Raw genomic sequence first — 16,697 nt, 5'->3', positions numbered from 1 at the left:
TCGATGAATCCTTATGGAAAGAAAAAAGCTTAGATATGCGACACGAATAAAGAAATTACCCCTTTACATTTAGTCTTCATGCATGGTTCCATACTTCCATTAACACAAATATGATTCGACCACAAAGATGGATAACTGTGTTTTCTTTTTTCTATCAAAACAATTAAGAACTTCCTTCAAGATTTTTGGATACCTGATCACCAGAAAATCTAGGCCAAACACAAAATTGCCAAAGGATTACCAAAGTCTAATTAATCCACTATCTGTACCCAAATGGGTAACAATCATAACACAGTTGAAGCCTTGAAGGAATGAAACTATGGGAGCCACTGAGAATCTGGTAGAGAATTTTAAAATCCTAGGTTTTGAAGGGCAGCAATGTACCTTTAATAGGCAGTGTGACAGTACTACAAAAAAATTTCTAATTCACCACGGTACATAACTGTAGCTAAAAGTCGATTTGCCGTCGCAAATGCTCATTTGCGACGGCATCGCTACGGCAATTGATGTGTTGCGTATAGGTGGGTGGCAAAACTCAACTGTTACGGCAATTAGCCGTTGCCAACTTATTTAGCGACGGTAAAAATTTTATGTCGCGATAGTTTGCAACTAAAAATTTTCGTCGCAAATATGTGGTTACGCCACCGAATGCTTCTAATACATGGTGACAGTAAATTGTCGTCGCAAATTTTTATATATTAAATATATATAAAATATCACTGCAGCGAAAGGCTAAATTTTATTCAAAAAATAAATAAAAACATGCAAATTTTGCAACTAGGTATCATATTTTAGATAGGGGAGTGAAATTTACACTCCAAGAATTGAAATCTACGCTCCTCTTGAATATTATAATAATATTTTTCCTCTTCTCTCTTTTAACTCCTTGAAATGCCCTTGAAAATCCATTCTTTCTCCCAGCATTCTCGCTTTCTTCTCCAGAAGCAAGTTAGAAAAAATTCTACATTTCTTTCTACGATGGATATCTCCAACAGAAGAATGAAACTTTCATGTATGTTCTTATCTAATGCCAACTACCATGAAGATGAACCAAATTAACTTACAAAACAATATAAGCTAGATAATCTGTGTATTCAACTACAAGCATCATGTGATCAATCTTCTACAAATTCAGTCTCCAAGCAAGACCCGTCTCAGAAAAAAGACCAGAAATCATTTGCACAGAAAATTGGTTTAATTCCAAGAGCATCTAAAGGTAATTTTCTTCCAAAAAGGCAAATTAACTGTCGTAATTGAAGGTATGAAACTTCGAGGATGATAATGTCGACAAGTTCAGAGTTCGGTCATCGTAAAATGGATGGGTTTGAACTCTGATCTCTGTATTGCTTGACCTTGTAATGATTGAAAGCTCTTGATTTTGTCTGGGCCTCTCCCAAATTGAACTTCGTGGGTGTTAGTTGGAGATACAGTGAGGCGGGACTTGGCTCAATCGGAATTTGCTGTCGGAGAAAAAAGCAACAGTAAATATATGTCGTGGTTTCTGAAAATACAGTAGAGAGAGAACTTTGAGGGCACTTCAGGAAGTGTAAAAAGAGTTGGGATGAATTATTATTAAAAAATAAGTTGGGTGTGGATTGTAATTGTTGGAGTGTAAATTTCACTTTTCTTTAGATAATAGGTTTACAAATTGGTACTAAACCTATTAAAATATCATTAAAAATATATCATGAATGTTAAAAAATATGAAGCTATTACGAAAGAGTTTACAAGATAGTACAATACAACTCTTCCTCTACTTCAAGCTTTACATGATGATACCCTCGGCCACATGTTCATGTATTCAAAAAAAAAAAAAAAAAGAGGGAGGGCTTGTTCTAGTAGCAACAACATGGAGTATTACAAAAAATTGTGTACACTAATACAGTCTAGGTAATAATAAGCATAATAAGTATAACTAAAGTAGAAACTTTTATCTTCTGGATTGAATCAAGACCTGAGGTACACATAAAAAGATTGGTCTCCTAAATAAACCGTATCAATACATGAATGGTGTGTGGATATAGTTTTTTTTAAAAGGTATAAGATAAAAGTACTTGTAACTTGAGTTTTCAGTCCTTGCCTCCTTGGTGTAGATGGCCTAGCATAAACAGTGTAATCTATTGCAGCCATCCTGGAAAATTAATTCTAGGACCATCAACTCATGTTAGAAAAACAAATTCAAATTTCATAACAGACCTCAAACAGTATCAGAAAAAGAAAAAAAAAAGAAAAAAAGAAATGTAACTTAAGATTATTTCAAAAAAAAAAACATGTTATACTTGGTGCAAGGCAAATAAACCTCATGTACGTTGCTTTGCACAAGTACAATTGTGGAAGCAACAGTTTATCAAGGGTGCATGCATATTAATGCGTTGCTTCATCTTTTCACATTAGTGAAGGAAGATAGAAAAGCTTACTCATCTCGTTCATGTACCAACGTTTTAATTAAAGTTGGGACTCCTTACTCATCTCTTGAATCACAAGAGTCATCATGTCAACATCGACCATTCCTTTAGCTAAGAGTAAGCTAAACTGAAACAAAGATTACTAAAATGCTACCATGCTAACGTTGTGGGAACCCTGAATATAGATATGACCAGAATGTCTGAACTCAAGGAAGTCAAGTGGAATAAATTAAACCTGTGTGCACCTGACTAAACCTACAGCAGAATTTTCCAAATGAGTTACATCACCAAAATGCTTGGGTTAAATATATAATCATCTACAGATCTGCATACAATGTCAAAAGGAAGAAACTTCAGCAGGCTAAGACAAGAGCTGGCATTGCTTTCACAATACAACGTCTCATATTTCTATTTTGCAAATGAAAAATTCAATGTATAATATGTCAATGACTGCACATAAGGATTTAGCAGATTAAATGAGGCATTTATACAAACAAGTGGTGTGCAAAATTGAACATGTCAATAGCCAGTACATTGCAAACAAATTTTGAACAACAAACTACATGACTCTTGTAAATGGAAGAGTCACTCATATGAGCAAATCCAAACAGGTATATTAAAAATCATAAGCATACAAGAAGAGCACCACAATCAGAAAAGATATACTACACAAAGCATTCCATTCCGTCGGTCATGAACTCCTAATAATCATATACTACACAAAGCATTCCACAAAATCAAGATTTAAGTCTAAAAAATACCAATACGAAAACATTAAATATCCAACCATCATATAATCAAGAAGAGTCACTCATAGGGAACAACAGCCAAATACCAACTCAATCTTCTGTCTCTTCCTCTTCATGGAACAACCCAATCATAACAACTAGACTCCTCATAGAAATTGAGACAATGCCAAAGTTTGGTTCATTGACACAAAGACGAAGAAGAAAAAGCTCACAAATTCAAATTGAGAGCACATTAGGAATCAAACATGAGATGCAAGTACAGAAACCCAACAACATTACAAAAAGATGCATGCTTTTCCATTAAGAATCGAAGCCGATTTGATAAAAGGTCAGGCCATACTTAATAAATATTACGGAAAGACAATAAACAAAAGAAAGAGAAGAAAGATGGGTTTAAGTAGTGGCTTACATTTGAGGGAGGCAGCGTATAACTGATAATATTGAGATTAAGAGACCTTAGCAGCGTTTGAGTACGAAGGTTTTGGCACACTCATACTTAATTGACATAAGAAAACAAAATTGAACAGAGGAACAATTAGCACCACAGTCCACAAACATCTTGACGAACCATACGAAAAGGGAAGAATGAGAATTATAGCTCCTAGATCTGTAAAGGAAGAGCAAGCTTGTATCACAGAAGAACAAAATCGTCTTGAAATTGAATTTGGAACCCACCTCAGATTTTTCATCTCGACCATCTCTTCTCGGCCTCGAGGAGCACCAATGAGATTGGTCTTATCAGAGTCACAACCGCGAGGTCGAGGAAGCGGTGGAGAGATCGCTAGCAAATGACGGCGAGAAGTCCATTTAAGTTCTGAGATTTGTCTGAATGATTTGTGAGCCCGATTTGGGGGTATGTGATTTGTGAGAACAGATGAGAAACATGGGTCATAGGAGAGAGAAAGTGGATATAGATGAACGAGTGTGGGTGGTGGAGGAAGAGAGAGCTGAGAAGGGGCTTCAAGAGGTCGACATCCTGGTGGTGGTGGTGAGGGGAAACGGTGGTCGGCGGTGGTTGCGGGTGGTATGAAGGGATAGAAGAGAGGGAGAGAGAGATACCTGGAGGCGCTGAGGAGCTCGACAGTGTGTGCGATTTAGGATTTCTCCTCTTTCTATTTATAAGAAAAATGTCGACTTTGCCCAAGTCAACCTTTAAACTCTATAGTCTATACTCTATAATTTATACTTCAGAGTTTTTAATATATATATATATATATATATTACTTTCTTTATTAATATATATATATATATACTCCTTATTAATATAGTATAATTCTTTTATACTTTAAAGAGTTTATAAAAATTGTAACTAAAAGCTCGGAATTTCAAAAAATTCTCAGAAAATTTTCACACACTCGGGAAGACGAGATGTATCAACATTGGTAAACATTTCAGAACATTTGTGTCCCTATAATGGAGCTCTACATAGGGGAGAATAATTTAATATTAAATTAATTGTTTTGACCAAATTGAAAGCAATGTCCGAGCAACTTCAATTTTTGACATGGCACTTAATAATACGTATTGAATACATGTGTAATGTTAGATTTATCAATTTTTAAGTTTCATTACTTTGATCACCCAAAATCCGTGTATGTCTATTATGTTTATAGGTTGTAGTATCTTTCAAAGTGACCAACATATTGTAAAAATAATTTCACAAAATTAACCGTTGGATGTGACCCTTATAAGAAGATACTACTATGGTAGAAAATTTATATGTCTTAGTCGTCATTTTAGTTTCGATCAACATGGTCAACTATAAACTTAAAATAACTATCACTAAAACGTATATATTTCCATTTCATGACACTTATTTTGTCGTTCCGTCAACGCTTTCATCAGTCGTGGAAACCAAGTGTCTCAAAATGTGCAAAAATTTTGGATCGTTAAAGCCTTTTTCATAATTCTTCTCTTAGGAAGCGTAACCATTTATTTTGAAAACCAATTTAACCGAGGTGAATATAAAGGCCGATTGGGTTCATAATTTTACACAACAGTTATTAATATGTATGGAGAATTTGTGACATATCAACTTTGTGGTTCTTTTAGTTTTAGTACTTTGATAGCACAAAACAATTATATGTCAATAATATTTGCCACGGCGGAACCATGCCGTTGCAAACCCATCATCAAATTTGCCACCATTTTTTGTCTGTCGTGGTAAACATTATTTCCAATTGCCACGACGTAACTCGGCTGTCGCAAAGTCATTATTTTTGCAACGGGAGATAATTGTCGTCACAAATTTACTAGTTTTTAGCCATTGTCAATTCTTGTCGTATCTAATTTTGTTACGGAGTGATCGTCGTGGTAGTGCCGTCGCAAATTCATGACTATTGGCGACGGCAAATGACGTCGTGACAAAATTTGGTGGCTAATTGAAATTTTTGTTGTTGTATTGTATGTAGGAACGTCTTTCAGGCGACAACGAGAGTGCTTGACAAGAGCTTTAGAGATCAGGGAAGCATCTTTTAGGCGTAAAGATTGTGGGAGCATCTCTTAGGTGAATCTCTTTTTGTTTCATCAATCTCTATGATAATTGACAAAAACATGTTTTCGAGCCAGCTGCCGAGAGGAACGAGGGCTCAACTTTGCTTCAATTTGATCTATAGCTCGGAGAAGGGCCGGGGACAATGGTTGTTTTTTAATTAAGGACAACGAGTTGGGTTCTAAGTCATAAATTATCTAGGAGAGTGTGGATCCTTGAGGATATCCCCTAACTAGGTTTGAGTCAATCACAATGAGTGGGTATCGTGATTCCATTCATTTATTATGGTATAATCAGTGGCAAAGCTAGGATTTGAACCTTTAGAGGGTCCGAAGATATAGTATAAAAACCGTATAGATATATATATGTTGAATTACCTGACTCAAACTTTGGTTTAGTTTTAATGTAGAAGATGAACATCTTCGAATGAAGCAAAGTTATACTATATATACATCTTCAATACTTGTATCAAAAATTAAAAATGTACAAGTAAAAAAAACTGGCGACTTATTCATTTATTATTTCACGATTTTTGTTTTGGTGAATCCATTAATTAAAATAAATCAATTCTAACCTATTTCAATTAATAAGTCATAAACACTAACCAATTTAATAAAAATATTTCTTAATAGAGCTAACTCATCATTCAAATTGGTTGCTTTTAATGAGAAATTTAAGCCAAAATCAAACCAAAATTAATATTAACTAGCTAATTATGGAAGCAAAGTTGAAATGTTGCAAAACGTAGGGAGGGTCCGAACCCGGTTGGGCCCTAACATAGCTACGCCACTTGGTTTAATGGTCATTTAAAAGCAGTTTTGAGGTAAAGTTGTGCTTTGTTGAATGCAACTTGAAATAAAGTAGGTTTTCTAATGTGGGATTCTAAATACAATAGATGACTTTAATCTGAGCAAATATAATTTTAACAGTCTCCATCAGTTTGTCATTGTTGTGAAATTTTAATTAAAACTCGTAAGCGCACGAATTATCGTTAGTGTGTTCCAACTAGGGATTGAGAATCGATTTAATCCTAACTTAATTGATCTAAACTAAAAATATAGATTTTAGGTTTTCAAATAACAAATTATAAATAAAAAAACAAACAAGATAGAACCTAGGGTATTAGAATCAACCAATAACAATCATATTTATGTATTAATGCAACTAATGGATTCTTTTGTATCTCTAGATGACAATTCTCGTATCTAAGCTCAGGTACGGCACTTACACCATAGTTTTCCGTAAGTGTATGATACTCTCCAGGTACGGCAAATGTCATATATCCTAGCATGCAATCTATCCATGTACGGCATAAATGTAACATGAATGACTCATTACGTTCTAGAAAACAAGAGAATCATGCAAACCATTACTTCAGGTACGACAATAATGTAATTCACAACTCTTAATCACAATAAGTTAAGTTGAATTATATTGCAGGTACGCCTCAAATTCATCTTCTAAATTACTATATGCAAAGCCCTAAAGTGATCAATCACAAAACTTGAACATAAAGCATCAATTTAAATAGTGACTAAGAATTCATCATAAAAAAAAACTATAAATCCATCAATGAAACATCAAACTACATAAAAAAATCATGATATGACATCATCCTAATTATAGAAAAAGGTTTAACAAACTATAACTAAGAAAAACATAATAAAAAAAAACATAAAAGAATGGAATTGTGAAGATAGATAGATGGTCTATGCTCCTTTGGCGTCTATATTGTGCTCTTGAGACCTCATCTCATATGAAATTTGTGCTCCTTTATATAGGGAAGATTCTTGCTCATCTTTGACTTTAGTTTCCTTGTAAGACTTGGTTTAAGACTCCTAACTTGATATGGAATGAGAAAACCTTGAAATATCTTTTGTAAAAGTATGAATCCATGTACTTTTTGCATCTTCATATGAATCATTGGCTTTGATGTATTAAAATTGATGCATTTGTGTCATGAAACTTGAGTTCTCCATGAATGCTAATGAACCCGAGCAGGTGTCAGCTATGACCTCTCATCACTCAAACGATCGTAACTTTCTATCAGAGTATCGAAATCAAGATCTGTAAAATCCTACAGAGAAATAGACATTCATATCTTTCCAATTATATATGAATCATGGTCTGACTCGATTTGGAACTCCCACGGTAGTTTTCATGACGACATACCATAATGAATTGAGAGATAGAAGCAGATTATTGTGAAATCTGACCATAACTACAGGTTAACTTTTTTTTTTGGCTTCCTATTATGTGAAAATTATAATTAAATTGTGATTCGGTTACATCCATTAATGAGTAATAAACATGGCACATGACCTATCGTCACATCGATCAAAATGTAACCACCTGTAACAATTTTTTTATTGGATCTCGTTGTGGGTATTAATGTAATTGAATATGATTCACTAACTTGTAAGTTATATTGTATTTGTCGTTCTCTTATGTCAGTTATCTCCAACACTTCTCCTCATGTTAGATGTCACGAGGAATGAAGTTTCACCTCAATTCCTACTATATTAGAAATTTGGAAAGACGAAAGACAGTTGTTGATAACAATCCTAGATTGTGCGAGATAAGGAACCCAAGACGGCAAGACCCATACATTGGACACTTGATGATAGTCTGATAGATGCCTAAATTGGATGAGATAAGCAAACCAAATTTCGGTCATGACAAGAATTATTGAAGACACTAGAAGAGAACATGGTCTAATAGCATGTTAATGTCAAGTATGACACAAGACCAACCATTATACCAGTATTGTCTAAAGTCTCAACATAATAACTCGTTTTAGTCTTGGACTTTAATCAAAAGGATCTTCAACAACATCGTCAACGTGTAATGTGGATTATAATTGTGACTACTGCCTACATGTAAGAATTAATTTCAAAATATTAAGGTATCTTAAAGCTATATATGGAATGTAGTTTGAATAATAAATGGTCATGCCAAGGTGATCGAAATGAGAGGAAGTCTAATAATAGTGTATTCATGTATGGTGTTACACATTATATATAGGACCCAATGAAAACTAAAAGCTTCTTTTTTTTCAAAAGAATCATGACCTTCTTGTAACCCAAACAATACAAAAAAAACCCTAGAAAAAGTCATACAACCATAACAACCACAGTTAACCACTGGAAGTTGTCGATCATGTAGCGAAAGTAGCACCACACGGGAATGCATTGATGTTTCTGTGACAATCGAATCTCAAAACACCCATCATATGAGACCCAATATGCAAATTCTCTCCACCATAAACACACAAAGCAACAGAGGATCATAACTGCCGAGATAGAACCAAGAACCATAACTAGAACCAGAATGTTGACCAAGAACACCGACAACACCGATGGAAGAACAGGGGTGAAACACTTAATCCCAAAGAGCACCCATAATTCCTAAGGTAAGTGACATGCACTTTATACTTGCAGCCATAGGAAACCTCTAAAGCAATATGGGTAGAGGTGGATGAGACATAATGGATCGGATATGGGTAATCATAGATCTGGATGAGATTGATTATCGAAATTGTAAAATTGAAAGGGCAATTGAGGAACGAGGTCCTCCCGATATGGACATAGCCAGTTAATAACCACAACGGGTAAAAGAGATCACCGAAAGGATCACCATATAGGGTACAAAAGATCACTGAAATATCATAATAGCTAGATGAAAATGATGAAAAAAGATTGCAAAACAGGCTAAAGAGGAACCCCTCCCCCAATTCTCAGTCCCAAGATCAAGATCTAGAGGGATCTCAATCTAGGTAAGAGAGAAGGGGGAAGAGAGATGAAGGTTTTAGATCTAATTTCTCTCTCTAGATTTTAGATAGAGGCTCTGCAACGTTTTTGAGTGGAAAATCATGTGGAGAGTTGTTATGCCTTGGGTTTTTCACATGTAAAGATAGCCAAAATGTTTCTTAACAATGACCTAAATATTAAAGTAGCAATAACAAATGCAGAAGCAACAAACTTAAACCAGAGAAAGAAGAACAAACAACAGATTGAGAAGCAGCACAATAGAAGCAACAAACTTAAACTAGAGAAAGAAGAACAAATAGTGGATTGAGAAGCAGCACAACAGGCCAGACCAAAAACCAAATTTTAGAACAATACCTAATAGATTTACATGAGAAATTTCAGGTTTATACATAAAATGGTAATACTAAGAAAATTTATCAAGTAATCTATGAGAAATCAAAGACGAGTTTTCAACTGTTCATCATAAAACACAATTGATTTAAGAAATTAAAAAGAGATTAACAACATAGTGAATATCATCTATTCTACAGTCTACACTGTTTACAAATACCCAGAAGAGAGAGAGAGAGAGAGAGAGCACTACCTGATAATATATACATGAAAGAAACTATAGCCAATACAGAACTGTTACTACTGTGTTTGTACGTATATGTCTAATGAACTTAGCTCGATCAGATATAATACACAACATGTACGTATACATAGCATTATAATCGATCAGTACCAAACCCTTATAATCACGCATGCATTATATATATATATATATATATATATAGTCTCTATCCAGAGTGAAGTTTCACTCTGAAATTACAGAGTGAAGTTCCAATTTTGGCACACTTTTTGGTCAAATTTTTTCACTATAAGCGATTCAATATTTAGGTATGGTATTCAAGATCATCTCTACAAAGTTTCATCCAATTTGACAATGGTTTGAGCTTTCAAAATTGAGATTTACACGAACGGTTCACGTTAAACAATTTTAATTCATTCATTGATTTAATCTAATTTCAATACCTTAACGATGTCCGAATTAGATGAAATTTTGTAGAGATGATCTTAAATAGCATACCTCAATATTGAATCGCTTATGGTGAAAAATTTTGACCGAAAAGTGTGTCAAAATTGGAACTTCACTCTGTAATTTCAGAGTGAAGCTTCACTCTGGATAGAGACTGTATATATATATATATATATATATATATATATATATATATATATATATATATATATATATATATATATAGGAATTAATGCACGCAACATCGATCAAGAGCCAATTAAAGAGATTGGTAATATATATTGGCCGGTTACATACATACTAGCTTCATGTGAGAGATATATAATTTATGTGCTATTCATTTTTTTTTAGGAAACAAAGAATTTTATTACTGAATACAATGGGAATTGTACATAAGGGGATCCAGTATAAGATCTGTAGCATTAGCAAACCATTCGACATGAACGTTTGAGTCAAAACCTAACCCAGCTAGTCTGTGAGCTACAACATTAGTATGCCTAGGAGCAAATTGAACACAAAAGTCTACATGTTCCGCTAGCATACTATGAATATCAAAGATTAAAGCACTCATAGGAGAGAGATCACGAACTAACGAATTAATCGCTTGAACAACGGCCATACAACCACACTCTATAATTGTCTTTGATACTACTATAGTAGTAAGAAAATTCATCCCATACCAAATAGCTATAAGCTCCAACTGAAATGCCGACGAGATAAAATCCAAACGGTGAGCAAAACCAGCAACGGACCCACCTTGAGAATCCCGCATAACACCACCAGCCCCTCCATAGCCGCTCGATGGTAAGAAAGAGTCATCAGTATTGAGCTTGACTATACCAGTAGCAAGAATAACCTAGTGTTGCCGCCGATTGGCTTTGTTCACTTGGTTTTGATGTGAGAAAGAATTTGCCTTCAAATACTCATTATACCATGCCATAGCTGCAGCAAGTAACTGAGGACTAGTCTGTCTCTTATCCCTCCAATAAATATCATTACGATGCTTCCACACATACCATAACAACACCAAAAATCTATTAAACAGATCCGGTGTAAGAGAGTTAGCATGGTCAAGAAACCAATCTTTCTATGAGAAGTTGGAATCCGGAAATGAGAATGGTGGCTGTGAGAACAAGGACTTGGCCACATGACAATCAAACAAAAAATGTTCCAACAATACACACTACACAAACTACACACTCCAACACTCCATTGTATCCTTTGTGAACTAGTGAAGCTCGTACCGAAAGTAAAAAATGTGTTGCTCGCCACCCAAAGATAGCAACTTTATTTGGACCATTAGTCCTCCATAAAACTCTCCAAATAGCAATGTACGGATCCCCCTTCGAAGTAAAGGCCAAGAAGTGGCCAAAATACAAGTCACATGCCACTTTATATGCTGATTTAATTGAAAAATGCCCTCGTTTATCAAACTTCCAAGAAGGTCGATCAACCAGAGACTTGCTACTAAGAGGAATAGTTAAGACCTTCTCTGCTACATCATCAGGAAAACATGCATAAACAATAACCCTATCCCATCTTTTGGTATGCTCATCAATGAAGTCAGATACAAAGTCAAAAACCGTATCCGGTGGTCTGGAAAGCTCATTAGTAGAGATACTTGGAATCCAGTCATCAAACCAAATAGCTGTGGTACGACTAGCCCAATACGCCATGTAATGCCTGCTTGTAACATCGGTCGAGCCTCCATAATGCTTCTCCATGAATAAGAAGGTCTTTCACCCATATCAGCTTCAAGAAATGAGGTGTGAAGATGATACAACGCCTTATAAATCTGTGCCACTAAGGAATTAGGGTTCTGCATTATTCTCCAACCTTGCTTAGCAAGCATGGCAAAATTATGAGCATACAAATGTTTGAAGCCCAATCCACCTTTCTCTTTTGGAATACACATACACTCCCAAGAACGCCAGTGTATTTTCTTCTTCTCCTTGGAACCTCATAAAAATCACAACACAATTGCTGCAATTCTGTACAAAGGGTCTTAGGTAAGGCATAACAAGACATCACATAATTATGAATAGTTTGAGCCACCACTTTCAGAAGCATTCATGGCCTCTAGCACTAAGAATCTTAGTCCTCCAATTGATCAATTTTTTGTTGAGGCAGTCCTTCAAGTAAGCAAAGATTACTTTCTTATTATGACCCACATGAACAGGAAGCCCTAGATAGTGACCATGCTCCGCCACACAATTAACCCCCAAGATACTTGCAAGCGATTGCTTAGACCTGCAAGTCACATGACCTAAAAACCACACTAGACTTCTGCATATTAACACACTGTCCAAAAGCTCTAGCATATGTTAAACATGCTATTCTTATAATCTAGAAACGCAGTTAAACATGTAAAAATATCAACGCAAGTTTATTTCGTCATGCCATTTTAACATTTTTTGGTAAGAACTCGATCATCATCAAGGTAGCACAAGTCTGGAAATACCCAGAAACACTTGGAGGGTAACGTACACACGAGCTGGACCTTTCGTCTGCATTCACACAGTTCCGTCGAGCGAGTGTTTCGTATGTATCTAGAGCTATTGGATGAGAATGTTTTAGCAAAATCAACTATCTAAAACTAACAGAGACCTGGAAAGTCTAGAACAAAGAAAATGAGATAGAGGAAAATTACATATATATTCTCTGTATATATATAAACTAGTATCGAAAAAACCCACATTTAATCAAGCATATATATAGTTCAAGTAGTTGCATTTATATAATATTCGTCTGGATCACTAATTGTGTTCGTGTTATTGTGGTGTGGATCGATCTGCAAGCATGCATGAAGCATTTATGGTATAAACATGGTGTTTCGCTCATTTTGCATATGACCTTGCACCGCCTTTTCAAGTCGGTCTAGCTAGGAGCAGCGCATGGGCGTTCGCACTCACCTCCATGATTAGTATAATGCATTCATATTTCATTCACAATTTGCATAAATTCAGTAATAATGCGCCGTTAATTCAAATGAATCTGTTTGGGACACTGAAAAATCTAAAAAGTAATTAGTGAATTGAAGGTATGAGTGAGGAAAAAGAAGAAGATTGTGATGTGCCTGGCCTGCCGGCCTGTTCTGGTGCAAGGTCCAATACAAATTATACTACAGAAATGGTGACAATTAATTAATATCTCTTCTCAAACTAGCTAGCTAGTAGTGTTACGAGGGGTGATCGTAAACCTGTTGAGAAATATGCATGGCAGCCTCCGTTGATCCGTTTAAGAATAGACTGAACTGAAATCAAATCCAACCCCGAATTCAGGCATAAACGTACGACACGTTACTGTGAAATGACTAAAATCGTAAAGGGGACAATGATGACATATAGCTAGCTAGATCACAAATTATCATAGTTCCAACTTCCAAGCATTGGAAAACTTATTGATTGGACTTAATTATCAGAAATTTAGTTTAGCACCCGTTAACTAGTTATGCCGTTGTGGCCAAAAGATGGGATGACATTGGGATTACTAACGGAGAAATTTAATATGATCGAGGCTAATGGTTCTCGGTTAATCAAGATATATATGTCTTTATCTAAATCACGTTTTATGCATCACCAGGCTCTGTTCACAAGGATTTGAAATCAAAATTTAATTGCAAAATTGAAGTTAATTAAATGAATGGAATTCTTTGCTTGTGAACCTTTTTGATATTGGGAAAATAACAAATATTTGGGATGCATAAACCATATCTTTTGCAGTGTAAAAGCCCAAGAGAAAACGAAAATGCGTACAGGGAAATAGCCATGCAAATCAGTAAATTTGAACCCTATACTACTAGTAGTGAGATTTAAATTAGTGATTATAAAAACGTGGCAACGTCCAATTGGCCACTAAACCAGAGCCATAAAAACAAACCCTAATTGATTCAGCTCCATCTCTGAACCTATCTCCTTCCACTTCATTCCCAACGCCTAGCCCTAACCTATACCTTACAACCCAACCGGCTGTCTTTTCCATCAAAAAATCACCATTCTACCCTCCTTCCCCCGTAGCCTCATAGGCTCCAGTCAGTCTCTGTCATTCCCGAGATGGCAAAATTAAGGAACAGCAAAATCAATCACCTCAGATGCATAGAACGTAGCGACAATCGTCACGGGCAAGATCGTCATTTCTCTACCCCCAATCCCAGCCGCTACCCCGCCATGTTTTTCAGCGACATTCAGCCCCAAAAACCAATACGCATGTCAATCACCTGTCGTTTTCTTTCTCTATCCCTGTCGTTTCCATTTGACCCTCTATGTCTCTCCTCCCCCATTATAAAATGATCCACGAACACCATGCAAGAGAGTAACCCTAGCCTCGTTGTTTCTCTCTAAACCTCTGGAAAACATGCAAACAGTTAGGAAGGATATAACTATGGATGGGAAGAATCAGCACCCAAAGAAAGGTGTATTGGCACAGGGAGTGGGACTGGAGAACACAAATAGGTGGAATCCGACTAAGGAGCAAATAACTATGCTGGAAAATCTGTATGAGCAAGGGGTGAGGACTCCGAGTGCGGAGTTCATACAGGCCGTGACGGCGAGGCTGAGAGCTTACGGGCATATTGAGGGTAAGAATGTGTTTTATTGGTTTCAGAATCATAAGGCGAGGCAGAGACAGAAAGAGAAGCAGGAGGCTAGCTTAGCTTATTTCAACCGCTTTCTCCACACGGCGGCGGCCTCTCAATACCCGTTATTTACTCCTCATCCCGAATATCCTTGCGCAAATGGTAATAATAAAATTGGTTACTGCTATAGTTTGTTGCACTGGAATTTATGGAACATGTTGATCTGCTATTATGTTCCTTGCTTTTGTTTTTCCACAAAAGATCTAATTATTATGCGTTTGTTTCTCAACTATATATCCACTGCTTGGTATGATATGAAAGTATGAATGACGCTGCTAAAAGATTGTTTGGATTCCAGTCTAGCTTGTTAGTTTGGGTGATATTGACAATGTTCTCTTGGGCAAAACGATGGGCCTTTTTCCTGATTGGGAAACTTTTATTTCTGATATTCATCACGGATCTAGCTAAAAGCTTGAGATATAAAATAAATCTTTGGTGTTGCATCTTGGCTTATATGATTCAAGTGTATCGTACTTGCATAGTTGCATATAAAGATATATATAAATATATATACGTTTTCTGTACTCTCCTTCATGAAACTCTGGGTATGATATATAGATGATTGACTTATCAGATTGAAACTGAGAAATGTGTGTGTATCCAAGATTTCTGATTTTGACCTCACCAGCTACACTTGTGAGAGTACTGATTATTGTTATTTGCATATCTTACTTTACATGAATTTTTTCTGTTTTTTTTTTCAGTGGCCTGCAGCCCCTATTATGTGCCGCCAGTTCCAAGTGAAGTAGGGGTTTATCCACAATCTCATCAAAAGGTGCCTCCACAATCTGTTGGGGCCAAGAGAAGACCAAGAATAGAGAAACTGGATGTGCCAACAAGAACTTGCCTTAACGGTGGTGGAGGGTATGAGCCAATGCGCCATGGATATGGCAGAGGGAACCGCTGCAGTACTGTTGATGTCAATGACGTAAACACTGACATAATACGCAACTCTGATGATCCAGAGACATTGCTACTGTTTCCTTTGACACCCACATGCCTCCTACAAGACAGAGATGAAAGTCCTTCTAGTTCATCTGCTAACTGTGCTCGAAGTTCGACTGCTTCCATTAGCTCTTCTGGGATCTTCGAGGGTCATGGGTACCAGCCAGGTTTCTACGATTTTTTCAGTGGAGGACAAGGCAGCTGTGACAGATTGAACTGATTGTTGTTTCTACTGGGTTTGGGATAGTATTGGGTGCTTAAATAATATGATGAAGTGTTGATTATGCGTCCTAGGTTGGGGCATATGGTCTAATATTCAAGCGATTGACGATGTGTTACTCTTTCCTTAATTTGTTCAAGTCGATCGACATCTACATATATTTTAACTTTGTTTAGCATTGTCCATTCTCTCTTGCCTCTCTGCTCTTTTTTAGGGACAAACATTAAGCAAAACAATCTAATACGTACGTACTTGTACGTCCCAGTATATCTTGACTCCCGCGCGTGTAAGTGTGTAATCTTTGCTATATATGAAACTCAAGACATGTACGTACCTGATGTGGTACCGTATGAGAAGTTAATCAAGTTATGTAGTCTCATAGATGGTTTGGCCCAGACGACTAGGTCGTAATTAACAAGCACTAGCTTCTTGGATAAAGTAAAAGCATTTGCATTGAATATTAATA

The 16,697-nt window shown here is 36.1% G+C and overlaps 1 protein-coding gene across 1 annotated transcript; it reads left to right on the top strand.

Moving 5' to 3' along the window:
• Positions 1 to 14,813: 14,813 nt before the first annotated feature.
• LOC126787419 (WUSCHEL-related homeobox 2) lies at positions 14,814 to 16,231 on the top strand. Its single transcript, XM_050513312.1, has 2 exons — positions 14,814 to 15,168; positions 15,771 to 16,231. Exons 1-2 carry the CDS (start codon positions 14,814 to 14,816, stop codon positions 16,229 to 16,231), a joined length of 816 nt encoding a protein of 271 aa, XP_050369269.1.
• The last annotated feature ends 466 nt before the right edge of the window (positions 16,232 to 16,697 follow it).

The sequence above is a fragment of the Argentina anserina genome, chromosome 3 (assembly GCF_933775445.1).
Source record: "Argentina anserina chromosome 3, drPotAnse1.1, whole genome shotgun sequence".
In the NCBI taxonomy this organism is placed as follows: Eukaryota; Viridiplantae; Streptophyta; class Magnoliopsida; order Rosales; family Rosaceae; genus Argentina; species Argentina anserina.
This window is presented reverse-complemented; position numbering and strand designations above follow the sequence as displayed.